At 40.5% G+C, this 17,714-nt stretch overlaps 1 protein-coding gene across 1 annotated transcript in view; it reads right to left on the bottom strand.

The window, feature by feature from the left end:
- The window catches only part of btbd11b (BTB (POZ) domain containing 11b), an 82,618-nt gene extending 67,965 nt beyond the window's left edge, over positions 1-14,653 (bottom strand). The window contains exon 1 of the mRNA XM_036585327.1: positions 13,780-14,653. Within this exon, the coding sequence (XP_036441220.1) occupies positions 13,780-14,653 (874 nt within the window). The remainder of the gene's footprint in view (positions 1-13,779) is intronic.
- Between the last annotated feature and the right edge of the window lie 3,061 nt (positions 14,654-17,714).

Raw genomic sequence — 17,714 nt, 5'->3', positions numbered from 1 at the left:
CTTAATTTGGAGGAATTAAACTTGAATATCCTGTGTAGTTCTGAAGTACCAAAAATTACCCTGTGCTGAAGTCATTCTAGTTCTGCCTTGAAGACAAACACAGCTGGTGAGTGGGCTCTTAAACTGTGGTGGAAATGGGAAAGTTTAAACATTTTATGACATATTATGTACAGTCTAGGACTTTGCTTTCCAGAAGGTCACCACCTCTTTGTTTGACAGCCGCTTTAAGAATGTGGTCTGCTGACCAGGGTAAACGGGCGCCTTGCGAGTCTGTCTGATTTAAGTCCGCTGTTTTTTCTGTCACTGTCTCTGTGTCCTGCCCAGACCTAAGTGACTGCCAGCCTCAGCTTCATCCTTACTGTCAAACGGAGACTCGTGCAGGCGGTTTGGCGGCTCTGTGTTTAGACATTGGCTGGCCTACTTTCGGCTTCGGTACAAATGGACTCAATTGGATGGAAACACTTTTACTTGCCCGTGCATGCAGGCAAAGAGTTCAGCACAAGTTCTCAAGTCTTTTTGGTAGGTCAGGCAGGCCAGCACTGGAAGCTTTTTCCTGCTATGGGGAACCTCTTACTACAGTATCCTAGACAGTAGACAAAGAGGCATTTCCAAAAGTGGCTGGTCTTAGCTGGTGTATTGACCAAAGCAGTTCTATTTATAGAGCTGGAGAGCAATAATAGAGGCAGTCATCTGAGACACTACCCAACATCTTACTGACTCAGTGTAGCTGTAAATGAGATTAACCTGACGATGAGATAAGGGCGTGTTTCAGATTTCTCCCTTAAGGGGAGTGTCATTTCTTCCACTCCTTTGCTCCTAACAGCATTCGCAAACAAAGATAATTAAAAAGGAATTCCACAAAATCCTTTATATTTTTGTATAATTCAATAGCAAAGGCATTCAGAGAGGTTTGATATGAAATGGTTCATTGTCAAGAAACCTACTGACTCAGATTTCTTTCTAGTGGTGATGATATGAAAATTATTTAATATGAATATAGTCATTTTCTTTACTATCCAAAATAACCAGTGAACCAACACATGTCTTCTGAGTTTTTATATGTAATGCTGACAATGGTGAAAAAGTGGTACATCTGAAAACATGTGTTTTTGGGGGAACTATTTTGCCTTACAACGCACTGCATGTATCATTCCACCAGGAATGAACTAAATAATTTGCTTTAGGCCAAAACCTTACCTCGAAATTACTGTAAAACATTGTCTTATGCATCAGCCTGCGAATTCTTAACCACTTAGTGTAACAGCTTTCTGCGAGGGAGCTTTTAGAGGCATTAAATGCTTCAGACATCTGGTTCCTATCATCACTACTATGAACGACACTGACTCAGTAAGTTTCTCTAGAATGTAACATATAGAGAAATCACTGTAATGACTTTGTTTACATCTAAACAATTTGATATTTTGTAGTGCCAATACCTACAACTGAGACAAATATCACAGACCCTCTATATGAGCAAACATTAAAATGATCTTATGAGTAGTCACACTAAGCAGAAAAAAAACACATAAGCATAAGCGACAGCCTCATTTAAATCTGAATAGCAATGCTGAAATCACATTAGATTTTAGAGGGTCAAGCGCATGATTAATGGCCACAATATGACTCCCAACCATCTGCCTGTAGGACCCTTCCCTTAATTCCCCTATTAGTTCAAGGCACCTGAACCACTCAAATTACATAAGCCATTTAGACCTCAGACTTTGGGACCGCTCACATTGTGCAAAACCAAGAGCATGTACTAAATGTGGCATTAAAGTTTCACTGGAAATGGAAGGAAAAATCTCCTAGGCACAGTAAAGAAATTGAAAGCATCCTGTCCTTTTGTAATGACTACAAAGAAATGACTGGAACGGTATTAGTCATATTTCATCTCTTCCTGTCGTGATGTCTTTATAGTCTCCTCAGAAAATGGCAGGCTAAATAAGGGAAGAGAGAGTGCAGCCACATTCTGGTGAGCTCACCGTCTTCCCTGGATAGGGTGAACCCACCCAGCCTACAACCTTCCAGAACACAAAACCAGGATCCAGGTGCGTTCTCCTGGGTTGAGCCTCAAAAACAGCAGCTCGTTAACATCTTTGGCCTTAATGAATTCACTGCTTGCATACATCTCATACTCTGTCATCCATCAGCTTAATCACAGACACCCAGCCAGGCGTGCTTCCACCTCTGTCGCCATGGGACACAATATGAATATTCTAATTACTCAGTTACGGAACACTCCCTATGGCTAAATTCCACACATATACACACACTGGCCCACACTCGGACACTAGGGAATATGACGCTGAAGCGTTTAAAGTGGTACGTTTCTATTCAATGCCACAACTGATTAAGGTGAAGAAGTGAACTTATGGGAAAATGCCAAATAATGACCTCTGCAGGAGAGAAAAGCAGAGAGTTTACAGGGGTATGCTGCCAATTTTAAAAATGTACTGTACACTGCAGACAGGCTGCCTAACTCCTAACTGCTGAGGGTGTAGTATTTAATGCTAAGACTGTGCTGTCTGTAAAAAGAGGCATTTTCTTTTTCACATGAAAACATTCAGGATACGTATTTTTCTTGTATTTTATTATTTTTCCCAAGAGGTCCACCTTCAACATTTTGTGTGGTTTTCTGTATCACAAAAATTCATACTGAATTTTTCAATACCATTTTCCAAACTCTCTATGACCCAGAGAATGAAGAAGCCTGTTTTTGTTTTACAGTGTCTTTAAGACTGATCGATGTTAATGACCTATGTTCTGACTGGATGCCCTGTAATGTGCCTAATTTAAAAAGCAGTCTGGGCTGAAACACTCCTTATAACTTCAATGTAAATGGCTGGTCTCAATTGCTATAGTCAGAATAGGCAGATATATAATTGCTGTGGTAACTCTACAAGAGAAGAAAAAGGTCCTTAACTTTAGTGAAAGTTAATGGAGCAAAATCATATTCTGAGTCATTTTGGATCATTTCTATTGGTCCATTCATCATGACATTTTAACATTATTTGAAAATGCCAGTTGGGCTTTGCATTGTGTCAAAATGTCATAATGAACAGACCAACAGAAATAGTCCAAAATAACTTAAGTTGCCTTTTTGGAGACACAAGAGTTTGTTCTGACAGTGACAACATGCAAACGTCTTGGATTCCAAAGACAATGACTGAACTGTACGGACAGAGGAGTTAACGGTACATTTGGAAACTTACTACATCTTTTCAATTAAACAAAATACGCTACATTCGGGTTTTCATGATTTGGTGCATTAATTTAATTACTTGGTAATTTAATGTCATGCTGGGATCAACCTGAAAAATACTGCTGTGCATCTTTGACCGTCTTTTTGTCATGCATTTTTAAACCACTTTCCCTAATAGCAGTCCTTTTCTTGCATATAATAAAAGGAATGATCGTGCATGAAATAAGGTCTTTGCAGGAAAGAGCATGTGTTTGCAATAAGAATGTCATGAAAAAGAAAAAAGACAGACACACACCTTGAAATAATGTATGCCATATGTCAGCCGTATAAGATGAAGTCGTGGCAATCAATCTGAAACAGTATTTCTCAAACCTGGTCCCGGAGTACTGCTACACTGCACATTTTGAGTTTTCCCTGCTCTCAACACATCTGAGTCAACTCATCAGCTAATTAGCACAGGCTTACTGTGTTTCAAATGAATGCTGGAGCAGTGAAAAGACTAAAACATGCACTGCAGGGGGGAGTCCCGGACACGGGCATAGCTTGCTTTTTAATGCTGAGAGGAATACAGCAACGTGGTAGAGCGCAGTGTCTGAGCTATTCAGTTTGTCTGCAAGTTACATTTTATATTCACACACACACACACAACACTGCCGTGACAGCATGTACACACATTTATGCACAGGTTTGAGTGAAATGTCTACATATAAGCCCACAGCAAAACACAGAATTGCAGTATAGGCCAATATGTTTGTGTCAATAGCACTACTACAGCACAGCCAGAGAGGAGAAAAACAGTGCTAGTAAGACAAATAGCCCACAGTGACAGACATCTTGATACCCACCAAAAACGCACCTTAAAGATACACACATCCACATGTGTGCTCCTTACCAGCCACAGCTGTGTTAAAGGAGGCACAAGGTCATAAGTCTTTCCCCCTCTGTTTCCATACTGTTTTTAACATGCCCTGAATGACTTAGCCTTGCTATTTCCCCTTGGGGGAATTCCTGACACCATCTTAAGGGCTGTTCCATTACTGTATCAGCTCAAGTGAGGTATGTTAGATGACCCCTTGGAGGCGTGAAGAATCAAGTCAACATAATTACAAACTTCAGCAGCAGAACCTGCACAGAAATCACTGAGAAGTGAGGCAATTTCCTGAGTAAAACCTAGCAACAACAGAAAAGAAGGACGATGCACCACAGTTCCCATTCTAAACTAGAAGCTGAAGCCAGAACATGTTTCATAAAGTTTATGTACACTATTTTTGGACTTCTCAAAAACAGTTTGCATTACAAAGTTCCACTTGATGATTGAGCTCACTGAGGCTAGCCTAGCAAAGTGCATGTAAAATCCTGCCCTGGTCACACTGCTGAAAAATATTACAGAGACCATTAAATGCAGGTTCAATGCACTTTGAGTCAAAGTCAGCAAAGGCATGTTGAAAACAATATTTAAATAAAGAGTTCTCTCTTGTGCTTTCTTTCTCTGTCTCTCTCTCCAGGTCACCTCTCTCAGTTCCCCAAAGGGAAGGTGATATCAGCAGCATCAGAACAGTAATTCCATCCTGTGTGTACAGAAGGCACATATACACAGGGCACAGATAGGGGTCCAATATAAAGGTGTAAGTAGGGGATGGTCTACTTCACCCTGTCTGTGTGCCAGGATGCTTGTTTGGTTGTGTGTAAATGCCAGACAGAATAAAACTCATCCAGCACATATCTTAGAGAGAATTCAAGTTCAGTTCTTACTCCAACATGAGCTGAAAGCAGGTTGCCTTTTTGAGCATCAGGAATGATGATTTACCATGCTGACTCAAAAACACTGAGATTTTGGTGACATACTGCCAGACATTATCCAACCACCAACATAGGCAAAACATTCAAGTATTATTTTTAGAGTTAACCTCTATATGGCATGTTGTGGCACAGAATATAGCACAAGCTGTTCATAAACAGTATAATAAAATGAATAGTTCGAGTGCTTAAATCTGATTTACTGAGACATTTTGAAGCTGCTGTAAAATACGTGCTACACACACTTGTATTAACACAGGAAGTTAACAAAAGACTTTGGCCCTTGTTCCTCTGATCGTAAAACAAGCATACACAAATTTTACCAGCAGTTTTTATTTATCAATGTAATCTTTGGCATATATGGACGATTAAAGAGTAAAAATGTGAGTATAACAGTTTAACAACATGAAAACAAGTGGTTGATTTGCAGTAAACCAAAACTATAAGCTACATCATCTATACTATCAATAATAATTGCATTAATTCCTGTGCATGGCAATCCAGTGCAAAAGTATATGTACTTATTTTACATGCACATTAGTATAAATAAATGCTGCAACTGTTACATTTAAAGACATAAATGAAAAATACAAAACACAGATTGTGCAGATGCATCTAACACATCACAATAAAACAACTTTTAAACAATCACATCATTGTACCATCTTTTTACAAACTAAGATGTTCATTGCTTATTTCACATTTTATTCTTTCAATCATCATTATTTTAACACTAAGGTTTCACCAGATCACTGACTGCTCAACCTTAAACTCTGCTTATAAGCACAGCCATTGGCTCACAAGCCACTAAATGCTGCCATTTTATTGGCTCCCTAAACAAACTAGAGTGTGATTCATGTAAATGAGGTACTGATAGGCTGGTGCACTGAATTGATTTCATGCACCGAAGCTGATTCATTATTTGCACTAAAATCTCTACTTGTTTCATGAATCAGACAGAAAGTAATTTGTACATCATTAAAAGTGGTCAAATTTGCACTCTTTTTTACACAACTTTGATGAATAAAGGTCATTGTGTTGGTAATGAAATACTCCTTCACTATTATGTTCATTGGCAGGCATAGAATACTGGTAAAATCACTGTAATGCACAGCTGTGTGGTTTATTCCTTTAAGACAGAACAACCACAGACTGTTAAGCTGAAACTGTAACTTGCATGAGGATGTGGTGTTAGTGTGTTAAATCTGACTGTTTGACCTCTTGTTGGCATTAACCGGTCAGCTTGTCGCTGGGTACTTGTGGTAAACTATGTTTGGGGATTAACTGACGTAATCTTTGTCATTAGCTGACACAGTGTACTGCTTACATCGCAGCAATACGACTGAATCTTTCCAATAGACTCATTCTCCATTGATCCGTTATCAGTGGTGACCCATGATAACCTCTGTGCTTCAGATTTCACTGTGAGAAAATCTGCTCTCTCCTCCAGCTCAAACTTGCTCGTCAGTGTCGTGATTTATGTGACATGTCGTGGCCCGTGCGGTGGATTTGCTGCAGTGAAGATTGCTGGTAATCTCCCTGCAGCCGGTGGCCAAACACAAGGGAGGTTTTTATGACTGCTGATAGCAAAGCAGCTTGCAAACGTATTCTGTTTGAAGTGAGTGAATGCAAACAGGCTTACAGCAAGTACTCAGAAAAATGCTTACTCATTGTGTGCAATAGGGCTACACAACATGCTATTTGTTAAGCGTTATCTGAATAATACTGATGTTGCAGAAGGCTGCAATATGCAAATGAGCCTCTAACCAATCACAATATGTTATATTGTATTCTGTGAAAGATTTGATCAATCATAGCTCCTGACGAGTGTTTTGGTGGGTGTTTTGATGCATCAGTGTAATCATGTACAAAAGTCAAAACAATGCTTTCCAGTCTTTAAAGGAATTGCTTACAGAAAAATCTCATTTACATAAATTTGCACTTACTGCAAATATAGGCACGCTGCCCAGGGTCGTACCTAAAGAAGGGTTTCTTAGGGTCTAGGATCCCCTTTCCTGAAGGCCAGGCCCACCTTAGATTTCCGAAAAAAATTCTCTGATGCCAGCATCATGACTTAAAAGTGCTCTCCTTAAATCTTCACTAATTTCGGCAGTTGCTATCGTCATGGAAGTGTTTACATGGTATTTTTAACAGCAACATGTAAAAACAGCATTAGTCTGCTCCACTCCTGATGGTGAGAACTGTGTTACTTCCTATGGGTTGTCTTGAACCATTTGGCCTACACAATAGCATTTACGTGGTATGCAGTCAACTGTTATAGTCACAAACATCAGCCAAATAAATGCAAAGTCAGCAATCATGTACTGCGTTTAATGTTTGAAAGTGTTTTTTTTTCCTTCTGATAACGGTAATCTATCTTCTAATGATTAAGCTGTAATGAAATTGGCAAGAATTGAAATGAAATTCTGGTTATGCCACTTGCTCAGCCAACACAGGTGTCTAAAGTTTGCTTCATTAGTTTTGCAATGGAGCTACAAGTCTCACAGTCCCATAGACGTTTGTGCCATCAAAAGACTTTGGGTGACACAGACCTTCATTACTTTTTTGCAAGATTAGCCTCATAGCTCCAATGCTAAACGAAAGCAACAGACTTCAGGCACCAAAAATGGCATGGCTGATCAACTAACTCTGTGATAAGGGAGAAACTGTGTCAATCTGATTGTTTAAACCTCTCTTTTAACCATGTCACACTGATTGCTTTCCCACCAATCAGAATATGTTGAATATAATCACAATACTAATACTTAATTTGTATTGTGTAGCTCTAGTATATCCATGGCACACACATTCACAAACATGCATGAAAAAGTCTAAACGTCTCTTTACTCTGAATGTGTGAGAGAGACAGTGTGTAATGCGCTGCTCATTGTTTTTCACAGTACAGTAATAATGCATTCCCCTCTGTCAGGACCTGCCACTTCACGCTGAGAACCTTCTGTTGCTCGGCTTTAGCACATTCTCAGAAATGCCACCAGATGTCTGCAGGGGAGAATCTACTGTACAGCTCACATGCTACTGTGCCAAATCTTGTGACCATGCAATAGCAAGGCAGCACATGGTCTGCGTGGGGTAAGAATTATGCAAAAGGAGAGTAATTCTTATAATCACGCTCAGTTCCTCTGATACTCAGAGTTGTCAGCCACATCTAATGCTGGAATGTCCCTAGAGTATGATACCATGTTGACTGAGGAAACTCACAAGTTTCCACATGTTGGTCAACCGATACTTCCTACTGATGAACAAAAAATTGGTGCTCAGAGCCAGTCAGGTTTGGCAGGATTCTGGTATTCTCTGGGATTATCCTCACAAAGTGGGGGCCTATGACTACAAAATGCCATCACTCTCCTCTCTCACTGTAACTCATGTGTTGTCTATTTGTCTTATCAGTGTACAGTTTTAGTCCTAGTTTCACAGAGATGGTATTGCTGCTTTTCGTTTTACCAAATTTAATGAAGAATCCTGAAAGACAAGAGCATAATAGAGCTCTCTAAAACTCTGTACTAAGAACACTCGTCCAATGCTTCTGATCCCACCAGTTAATGTTTAAAAACATGTGTAATTAAATTACTTTCAATAACACAATCACATCTGGTGATATATTTATAACATTCTATTTCGAAATATTCATCTAGAAGTGTATAAAGTTTTCTAAATGGTTCTTGGCTTGGATGTCCAGGACTGTGCAAAACCACCCTTCATTTATTTAATTTCCAGTCAAGAAGCCATTAAGTGCAAGTTATTCCTTTTTTCAGGAGGTATTTCTAAAGAAATAGATATAGATATAAGATAATCTACTTGCCTAAGGAGGGGGGAAATCAAAGAAAGATAAGTTAAAAAAAGGAGTTTCAAAACTGGAGTGGTAAAAATATGTAGAGAAAAGAGGACTCCAAACTGTGTAAGACCTGGTAGACCACCATAACTGTCACCATCAGATAAACAGTACTTTAAGCTTTGATCTTTGAGAGAGAGGAGAAAATCAGTAGTGCTTGCTTCAGATCTGAAAAAAAATCCACAGGTGTTTCTGCCATCTTTCCACTGTGAGAAGACACCTCAACACTATGAGTCTGAAAGGATGTGTCTGTGTTTTTGATATTATATTTAGTTGTTGAGGCTTCTGTACAATTACCTGTTACATATATGCTTTCTGGAGCTAAAAAATGAATAACTTGTAATTAATGGCCATTTTGGTAGAAAATAAAATAAATGAAGGTTGGTCTTTTTTGCACAGTACTGTATGTTTCTACAAATAGCCTTTAATTGGCATAGAACCAATGCATTATGTGGAGGTTGTCTACACCTTAGAAACGTTCTTCACATTTACACATCTCATTTATAAATGTTGGTGCTTCAAAGAACCACCCATTGAAAGGTTCTTTGGGAAACAAAAGTGGTTATTTCAAGGCATCACTTCAAAGGACCCTTGCTGGCACCTTTATTGTACCATTATAGAGTCATAGAGTCCTATGGGTCTCACTGCTACTGAACTTGCTAATGACTTAGTGAAGAGCTTCAGAAAGTCCACAAAGGAGCCCGACTTGCAAAAATAGTAATTAAGCACAGCACAAGACTGCAGGCTGGGAGATGGAAAATTCATGGTGTTATGTGCACTGTTCTCAGCTGCATACTGTAAAGTGAATAATGAGTTTGCTACAAATTGCTACTGGATATGTCAGCAATAATAACAGCCACGGTGCCTGAATCCTTACCCTGACATCAACAGCTCTTACAGACCCTGGTGCTGGGACAGCCTGGTACAACCACAGAGCTGTGTCATGCCTGGACGCTCTTACACCGCCTAACATGTACACACACCCGTCAGTGCCTGGCACAGAGTGGACGCAGCTCCACAACAAACCTGTTACACCAAGCTGCCTACCTCTGCAGCTGCACCTCAGCCCCCACACACACTGCAGCGAGGTGGAAGAAGCCTACGTGTTCCATTATAAACCACATTTTAAACATCAATACATATTCATACAAGCTTCTGTGTAAGAATGCATATTGCACCTAAAAACAGTCACCAACACAGTAGCACACATTCACACAAAGCTATGAACTCACTGTGCTGTGATTATTCACCATCAAACAACAAAAAACAAAATCTGCAATATGATCTGCCTTCAGGAGCAGAAGAAAGTGCAGGTCATAACAGCCCCCATCTTCCAGTGGCCCTCGGGGAAAAAGATCTAGATTGCATGCTGGGAGATGAGATCTCTGCATAACTGTTTGTTACAGCATGTAAATCACTGGCCACATAAGATATGCAGTAGTGGTCCGATCCATCACCCCAGTAATGAGTGGCTGAAGCTGTAATCAGTTTAGCTTGTTTGGGAGGAATGTCAGAGTCAATTTCAAATGCTTGAGTTGACGTCTACTGCTGTATATGATTCACCCAGTAAGAAGGCTCTTCAGCAAAAACCCTGGTGGTACACTTTCTTGGTAGCCATTTACATCTCCTTAACTATTTGGACACTGGAAAACATTTTCATGATATGAAATATGCATCATGATACTCTGTTTTTCTTAGATTTGCTAAGTATCCACCAGAAGTGCCACATTTTAAAAATGCGATGAAAAACTAAACTATGAATACAATGATTTTTATTTAACACTTCACACACTGTGCTGCACTAAACCCAAATAATATGAGGGACTATTTGGACAGGCTTATTATTTTCTTTAATGAAACACACAGTTGAGCAGTGTTTTTTATGTATTGATGATATCCATGATACACTCAGAAAAGTATACTGTACCATATTGTGATGTAATAAAAATATTATTATATTGCTCACTCCTAAAGGAGACCATCCAAACAAATTGGAACCACTTTATTACTTTTAAGTGGGGCTGGACGATTAATTGCGTTTTACATCAAAGTCACAATTTGAAGAAGTGCAATTTTCAAATTGCATGAGCTGCAATTTTAATTATAACCTATATTATCATCAACATCTTAATAAGCTTTAAGTGTGGAAATTTAACCTTATAATATGGGGCTTGCAAACTACCTGTAGATAAGTTGGACCAATCAGAAGCAACCAAACACCTACATACTTTTTGTACATGACAACACAATCATAACTAGCGTTCAGACCTCAAGCAAGAAAAGGTGCATGTGCTGATCTTGGTCAAAAAAAATGGACTGGACCTTCATTTATATAAAATAATCACAATTTAAATGTCAGTCGCAACACTGGTAAGAAAAGGCGCAATTAGGTATGTTCCCCAAATTGTTCAGCCCTAGCTGTAAAAATAGAAGTGTCTTAACAAAGCCTTGTATCCAAAACAATGTAACTTTATAAGAGAAGAAAAAAACATTAACTAGTGCAAATTTATTTGATTTCATTTAGATTTTAAACACAATTTTGATCATTCCTATTGATTCAGCCCTCACTGAATGTATACCTAATGTAGAGGGCAGCTGATATTTTTAAATGGTGTAGAAAAAATAAAAACAAACCAAAAAAGTGAGTTATGAGCTTTTGATACAACAGCGACATTATATTTTTGTGCACATTCTGAGTACAGATGCAAAGACAAGAGTAAAGCACATCTCCAACAGCTCTGTCAGAGAGGCAAAGTTAGATGTAAATAAAAAAAGGCCCATCAGCACTCATCACTCTAGCCTGAAGATATATAAAGGCTGCTATGGCATCATCTGCTTCCCTAAGATCACATTATGGTCGTCAAACATAACGTTGCGCAAGAACTGTAGGAAGGTTAGCCAAGAATTGGTGCTTGACTTGAGGGAGCATCACTCAATTATGTCATCCTCCACAGAGGGAAAAGCACAGGCCTCTTGACACACAGATGTGAGCCACAAACCTTAAGGACACTGAGTCACTGGCATTTCCATGCCATGTCAAACCTGGACCCAAATGAAAGATTGAGGTCTGCTTGAAATGTATTCGAAAAACCTCAAATCGCATTCATAAACATCATGAGTGCTGAAGTACACTCAATGAGAAAAAAGGCTCCGCAAACAATGCTTGTGGTCACTGCATTGAAAGTCAGAAACAAACGACATCCCTAAACTGTGGCAGCCCAACCCAAACTCAGAACCCAATACTGCCTGAAAAAACCAAGTCTGTGTTATCCCAGTAACCCAGCAATTCTGCACTCATGGACTTCGGTCCAAACATCCGCATGCGGGATAAGGCAATATACACAGATGATGTCAGTGCCTGGGCGACCGGCCCGAAAGATCATTTAGCTGGATAAACATAATAGTAGGGTTACTTGCAAGATCCATCAACACACTGAGTGGACAGCTCCACTTAGATTCAGTCTGAGGACTTGAAAAATGAGAAAATGAAAGTTCTTACCATGCTAAATTGTTTCTTAATGAGTGAAAATGTTTAAGTGTGTAGTGCAGATAGTCTCCTGTACTTTGAGTTGTAAGTAAACATAAGTATACCGAGCCTAAATAAGAGCATCACGCCCGCATATTGCCATTTTAGAGTAGCATGTGGACACATATGCATGTGTGAGTAGCAGACACATAATAATGTGCATATCTACTTAGATATAAGCTCCCCAGAGAAAAAAATAAACACATGCCTTATTTCTTCTCTAATACTTGGTTAAGCATCCAGTTTGCTTTAATGACAACAGCAATCCAGTCAGATAAGAATTACACCAGTCTCTTAAGATAGTTCCTGTCCAATTTAGCCCACTCTTCCACAAACTTTGTGCTTCATGTCTGAGCAGAATGCAACATTGACACATTCCAGGATGACAACTGTAGGGTGACTGTTAGTGACTGTTTCAACAGACATGACAGGACACTGGGGCAGTTTGACTGACCAGCAAAATCAAACGGAAATCAATTCAGTGATTCTCACTTTGGAACAGCAGATTTGATGCTGAAATAGGCGCACATGAACTCTGGCTAAAAAAGTGCATCCAGTTCGTGGAAGAGTGGGCTAAAATGGACAGGAACTATCTGAAGAGACAGGTGTAATCCTTACCTGACAGGATTGGCACTGTTATTAAGGCAAGGGGACACTTAACAAAGTATTAAATAAATGCATATGGCAATTCAAAGCTTATATATACACATACAATGTCACTGCTGGAACAAAACATTTTATCTCTGTTTTTGTCTTTTCTTCTTTTACATGATTTGAAGGTGCCAGCTGCCCTTTACAATGCATTAAAATTTAATAAAGAATGGACCAACAGAAATGCTCCAAAATTACTCAGAAACAAATGTTGTTCCATTAACTTCCATTCAAAGTTAAAAAGTTTTTCCTTCTCCTAAGTTACCGGTTTGGCGATACAAGGTTTTGTTGCAACAGCGCTGATATATATGTGTGTGTATATATTGTCCCTGTCATGTCAAAACCATGACACTTCATTTTTTCCCCAATTTTTGATTTTTACACCATTTGAAAACACCAGCAGCCCAACATTTCATGATGAATGGACCAACAGAAATGGTCCACAATTACCTGGAATAGACTTTTGTTGCACATAATGTTTCTGCTCTCCTCTAAAGTTTTTATTTGGAGATGCAAGCTTTTGTTTGGTCAGAGATGACATATTCACGTAGGCCTATAACGTACATGTTTAAAGGTCCATGTACTACATGTGCCCTACAACTTTTCCTTCTGCACTTTATGCTTGTTGTTGTTACTTTCTGTTATGTTTGTTTCTGCTGTGCTGATAGTGACTGCTGACAAACCACTGGGGTCAAACAGAGTGTACTCAGTGTAACCTGTTGCTGTAGAGAGCTCTCCTCTCAGGCGACTTACCGCTGGCATTTTTCCCACATGTCAGGTGCTGGTAAGGCTGAAGCAGACCGTATAACTCCGAGTCATTGTTAATGGCCTGCTCGAAGGCCTCCAGCGTGAACGCGGGCACCCCGTTGTCCTTCTCCACGTCTCGGAGCGCGCGGCCAAACACCTCGCAGAAGAGTCTCTCCACGCACGCGGTCAGGTAGATGGCCGCGTGCTCGTGCACCCTCACGGCCACGCCGCTTTCCACCATCCAGCGGAAGAAGTGACCAACAGACAGCGCGAGCCCGCAGCGCTCCGACTTGCCGCGGCTGTACCTGTCCTCCGTGCTCATGCTGTAGAGCGAGAGCGCGCCGAGCGCCGCCGCCGCGCATTTGGCCGACAGCGTCCACGAGAGCACGATGCGCGCCGCGCTCTGCACCTCGTAGCGCGTGCATTTAGCGTAGCGCGCGCTCAGGCGGCGCGCCTCCCGCGCGATCCGCGCCAGCGCGCGGCTGACGAGCGCCGAGAGCCTGGCGAGGAGCGCCGGGGGCGCGCTCGCATGCCTCCACGCCTCGTCGCGCCGCAGCGCGCGCTCCACGTCGCCGAGGCTCCAGGGCACATCCTCGAGCTCGGGAAGCCGCGCGCAGTGGCCGCAGCACTCCAGCGTCTCTGCGGCGGCGTCGTCGGCCACGGCCAGCTCGCCGCGCGCCCCGTCCTCCAGGCTGCCGCGCGCGCCGCCGGTCACGTGCCAGCAGCAGTCGCCGCCGCAGCCGTGCGCGTGGGGCGCGTGCGCCTCGGAGCAGCACAGGGACAAGTTGGACGACCTGAACGAGTCGGCGGCTCCGCCGTAGCCCGAGTCGAGCGTGAGATCCTCCAGCGTCCTCGCCACGGATTTACCCCTCTTCGCCATAGCGCGGCTTCATGCTGCCCTCGAGCTCATGCGCTGCGAGAAATAAAGTTCGAGCGAAGAAAGAAAACGGTCACGAGCCCAGCGTGGAGGGGGTCGGTGCGGCTGTGTCAGCTGGGAAAGTGAAATAAAGCTCCGAAACGTCTGGCTTGATCGCCTGCAACTTCGACCGAGCAGCGCTGAGTCTGTGTTCGTGTGTGTGCCAGTGTGTGTGCCAGTGTGTGTGTGGCTCAGTCACTGCAGCGCAGCATAAGCGCTGTAGTAAAGCAGATGAGGGGGAGGGGCCGCCTTTATTTCCCACCCGTATTCCGGCCGACCATCCCACAATGCCGGGAAACTCCGCCCCCTCTTCGCTACCATCGCTAACACGGACAAGCTTTTAGACCTCTACCTGTAAACATGGGGAGAGAAGATCTCAGGTTAAGAGTAAACCAACAAAATAGACCTTCATTATTTACCTTTAATAACTGTTATATTACATCAGAATAGAGAAAGTGAAACTGTCTGTTTGGATCATTTTACCCAACTGGTTCAAAGTCGAAAACATTTCAGACTTTTAATGGACTTGTACTTATGACTGAATCCTTTTGCTTTGAGTGACCCTATAATTATGGTTATTTTATTTCAAACACATTACATTCCATTTTGTCACTACCAAAACAATAATAACATCCCTGAAACATTACCAAATGTGACTGTTTTAGCTCATTTTGAGTAGAACTCCAAAACACTAGCCAGGACATGACTAGCAAACACAGCTTTGAACGGTTGTACACACATAAAATTATATTATTCTTCTTTAAAACACAAAAAAATTAAATCTGCTTAATTGCAGAAAGTATGTGTTTTGGTAGTGACAATTTCTTAAAATGATACATGGATTTTCAGTTTGGAACACATATACTTCAAAACAGTGGGATCTAACTGCTCACCCTGTGGCCATGAGAGACAGGAATGCAGTCTCAGTTCCTGCTCTAAAATGCAGGGGTGTGGCTAAAATAAGGCTCCGCCCATGGGCTAAAACTCTGTAGCAACATGAAAACGTGGGATAGCATTTTTTTTTATTTAAAAATTAAAAATTAAACTCATGATAAATCTAAATATTTAAAACTAATTATTTTCACAAGTTCAAATTTAGGGGTTGGGGTTTGGGGCCACCACCTCCTAATAGAAAATACAAATGATGAATTTGTATATGTTTCGCTTATGACTCTCAATTAATGCATTGGGTTTAAATAGGTCATAACATAATCATGGTAATAGCTAAAGTCTGAATATTTTTTCACTGTAGGACCACAGTTTGAACTATTTTGGTAGAATGGTCCATAAACATTATGCGCCTATAAGTGTTCAACTTACTTCTCGGATTTAAACAATCAACATGCCAGACGTTTTGTCTGATATAAGTATCTGGCTAAACTAGACATTTCATTCCAAAATGCTGTATTTTCATTTGTAATAAATTTGGATATAAAGAGTTGTTGAAAAGAATAACAGATAGTTTTGTTTCTTTAATAAAGGTAGTATTAATCATATATAGCACTGGTATTTTTGTGTATGTAAAGCCCACTCCCAACAACATAGATCATGAAAAAAGATCAAAGTGGTGTATAACATGTTTTAGAATAAAACCCTTCACATATTTCTGTCTCTTTCAGAAGAAATATCACCAAAACTACAATTAGGTGTCACCTCCATGCCAAAAAAGTAATCAGGAAGCATGCCAGAAAAAAAATGTTTTGCTCATCTAACCATAAACTTAAGCACATGGAGTTCACTAAAGGCTACTGGAATTAGGTTCTAAAGGCAAAAATAAACCTTTTTGGCAACAAATACTCAAGGTGGGTTTGGCATAAACAGTAAGATGGTTATACAAATAGAACCCCATCCCCACTGCATTGAGGACGATCTGTGATATTTTGGGGCTGTTTTCCCTCCAAAGGCCCTTTGAAGGAGCCGTTATCTTAGCAAGGGGAGGTTAATTGAAGTACTAAATGTAGGGGTGCCAGTAATTATGAGACATTGGGTTTTGTTAAAAATATTTTTGATAAGAGTTTTTGTTTTCTTTGACTAAATTGACCTAAATTACATTTAAATTTACTTCAGTGTGAGACTGAACCACAAAGACATTTCTATTACCTTTTTCCCCATCTTTACCAAGGGTGCTAATAATTATGGAGCCAACTGTAGTGTCAACAAAATGTTCTTTACAAACTATGTTTAGTATAGATAAATGTTCAGTGAACAACACACTGAACAAAAAGATATATATGTTGCATATGTTTTAGGTAATTTTAGTACAGTTTGTTTTAAACTCATCATACTGGCTCCTCAGGAGCCAGAATACAATTAACCACTTCTAGCACAGGAGGCAGGACACAATTAACCAATCCTAGTGCAGGAGGCAGGACACAATTAACCAATCCTAGTGCAGGAGGAAGGATACTATAAGCCAATCCTAGTGTAGGAGCAAGGATATTATAAGCCATTCTTTGTGCTTAAGGAAAATACTATAAACCAATCTGAACATGGAAGGAAGGATACTATTAGCCTATTAGCCAGTCCTTGTGCAGGAGGTGGGGTTTGTCCAAATACGGGTGGAATAAAAAAACGCAGAGGGCCCATCTGGGTGATGTTACACACATCCAGCACTCTGACAGATCCAGGAGTGCAAAGCTGAGTAAGTATACTGGTGTTCTTTGAAATGCTCCTGAATTATGTGTTACATTATCTCCATTCAATTAGAAATCTCAAAAACAAAGCTCGGTACTTTCCCTGGCATCCTGGAGTCTGGACTTTTTCTGAATTTGCACATTTTGCATTTGTAAACATGCATAACAATGACATTTGAGAATCAGTTTCAGAGAACTGAAGAGAACATTTTGTCTTAAATTTCCATTTTGTCTTTGTTGACTGAGAGTCGACAAAGACAAAAGAAAATATAAATGACTTGTTCTACACTTTCATAGAAAATGAATTTCTAAAGAAAGAAATATAATATATGTTCTTGCTAGGGCTGTAAAATATTTTTTTTTATTGTTATCACGATATGAGTTTCTGCAAT

This window comes from Colossoma macropomum, unplaced genomic scaffold, assembly GCF_904425465.1.
Source record: "Colossoma macropomum unplaced genomic scaffold, Colossoma_macropomum, whole genome shotgun sequence".
In the NCBI taxonomy this organism is placed as follows: Eukaryota; Metazoa; Chordata; class Actinopteri; order Characiformes; family Serrasalmidae; genus Colossoma; species Colossoma macropomum.
Note: the sequence above shows the minus strand (reverse complement) of the source record. Positions and strands in the feature narration are given on the sequence as shown.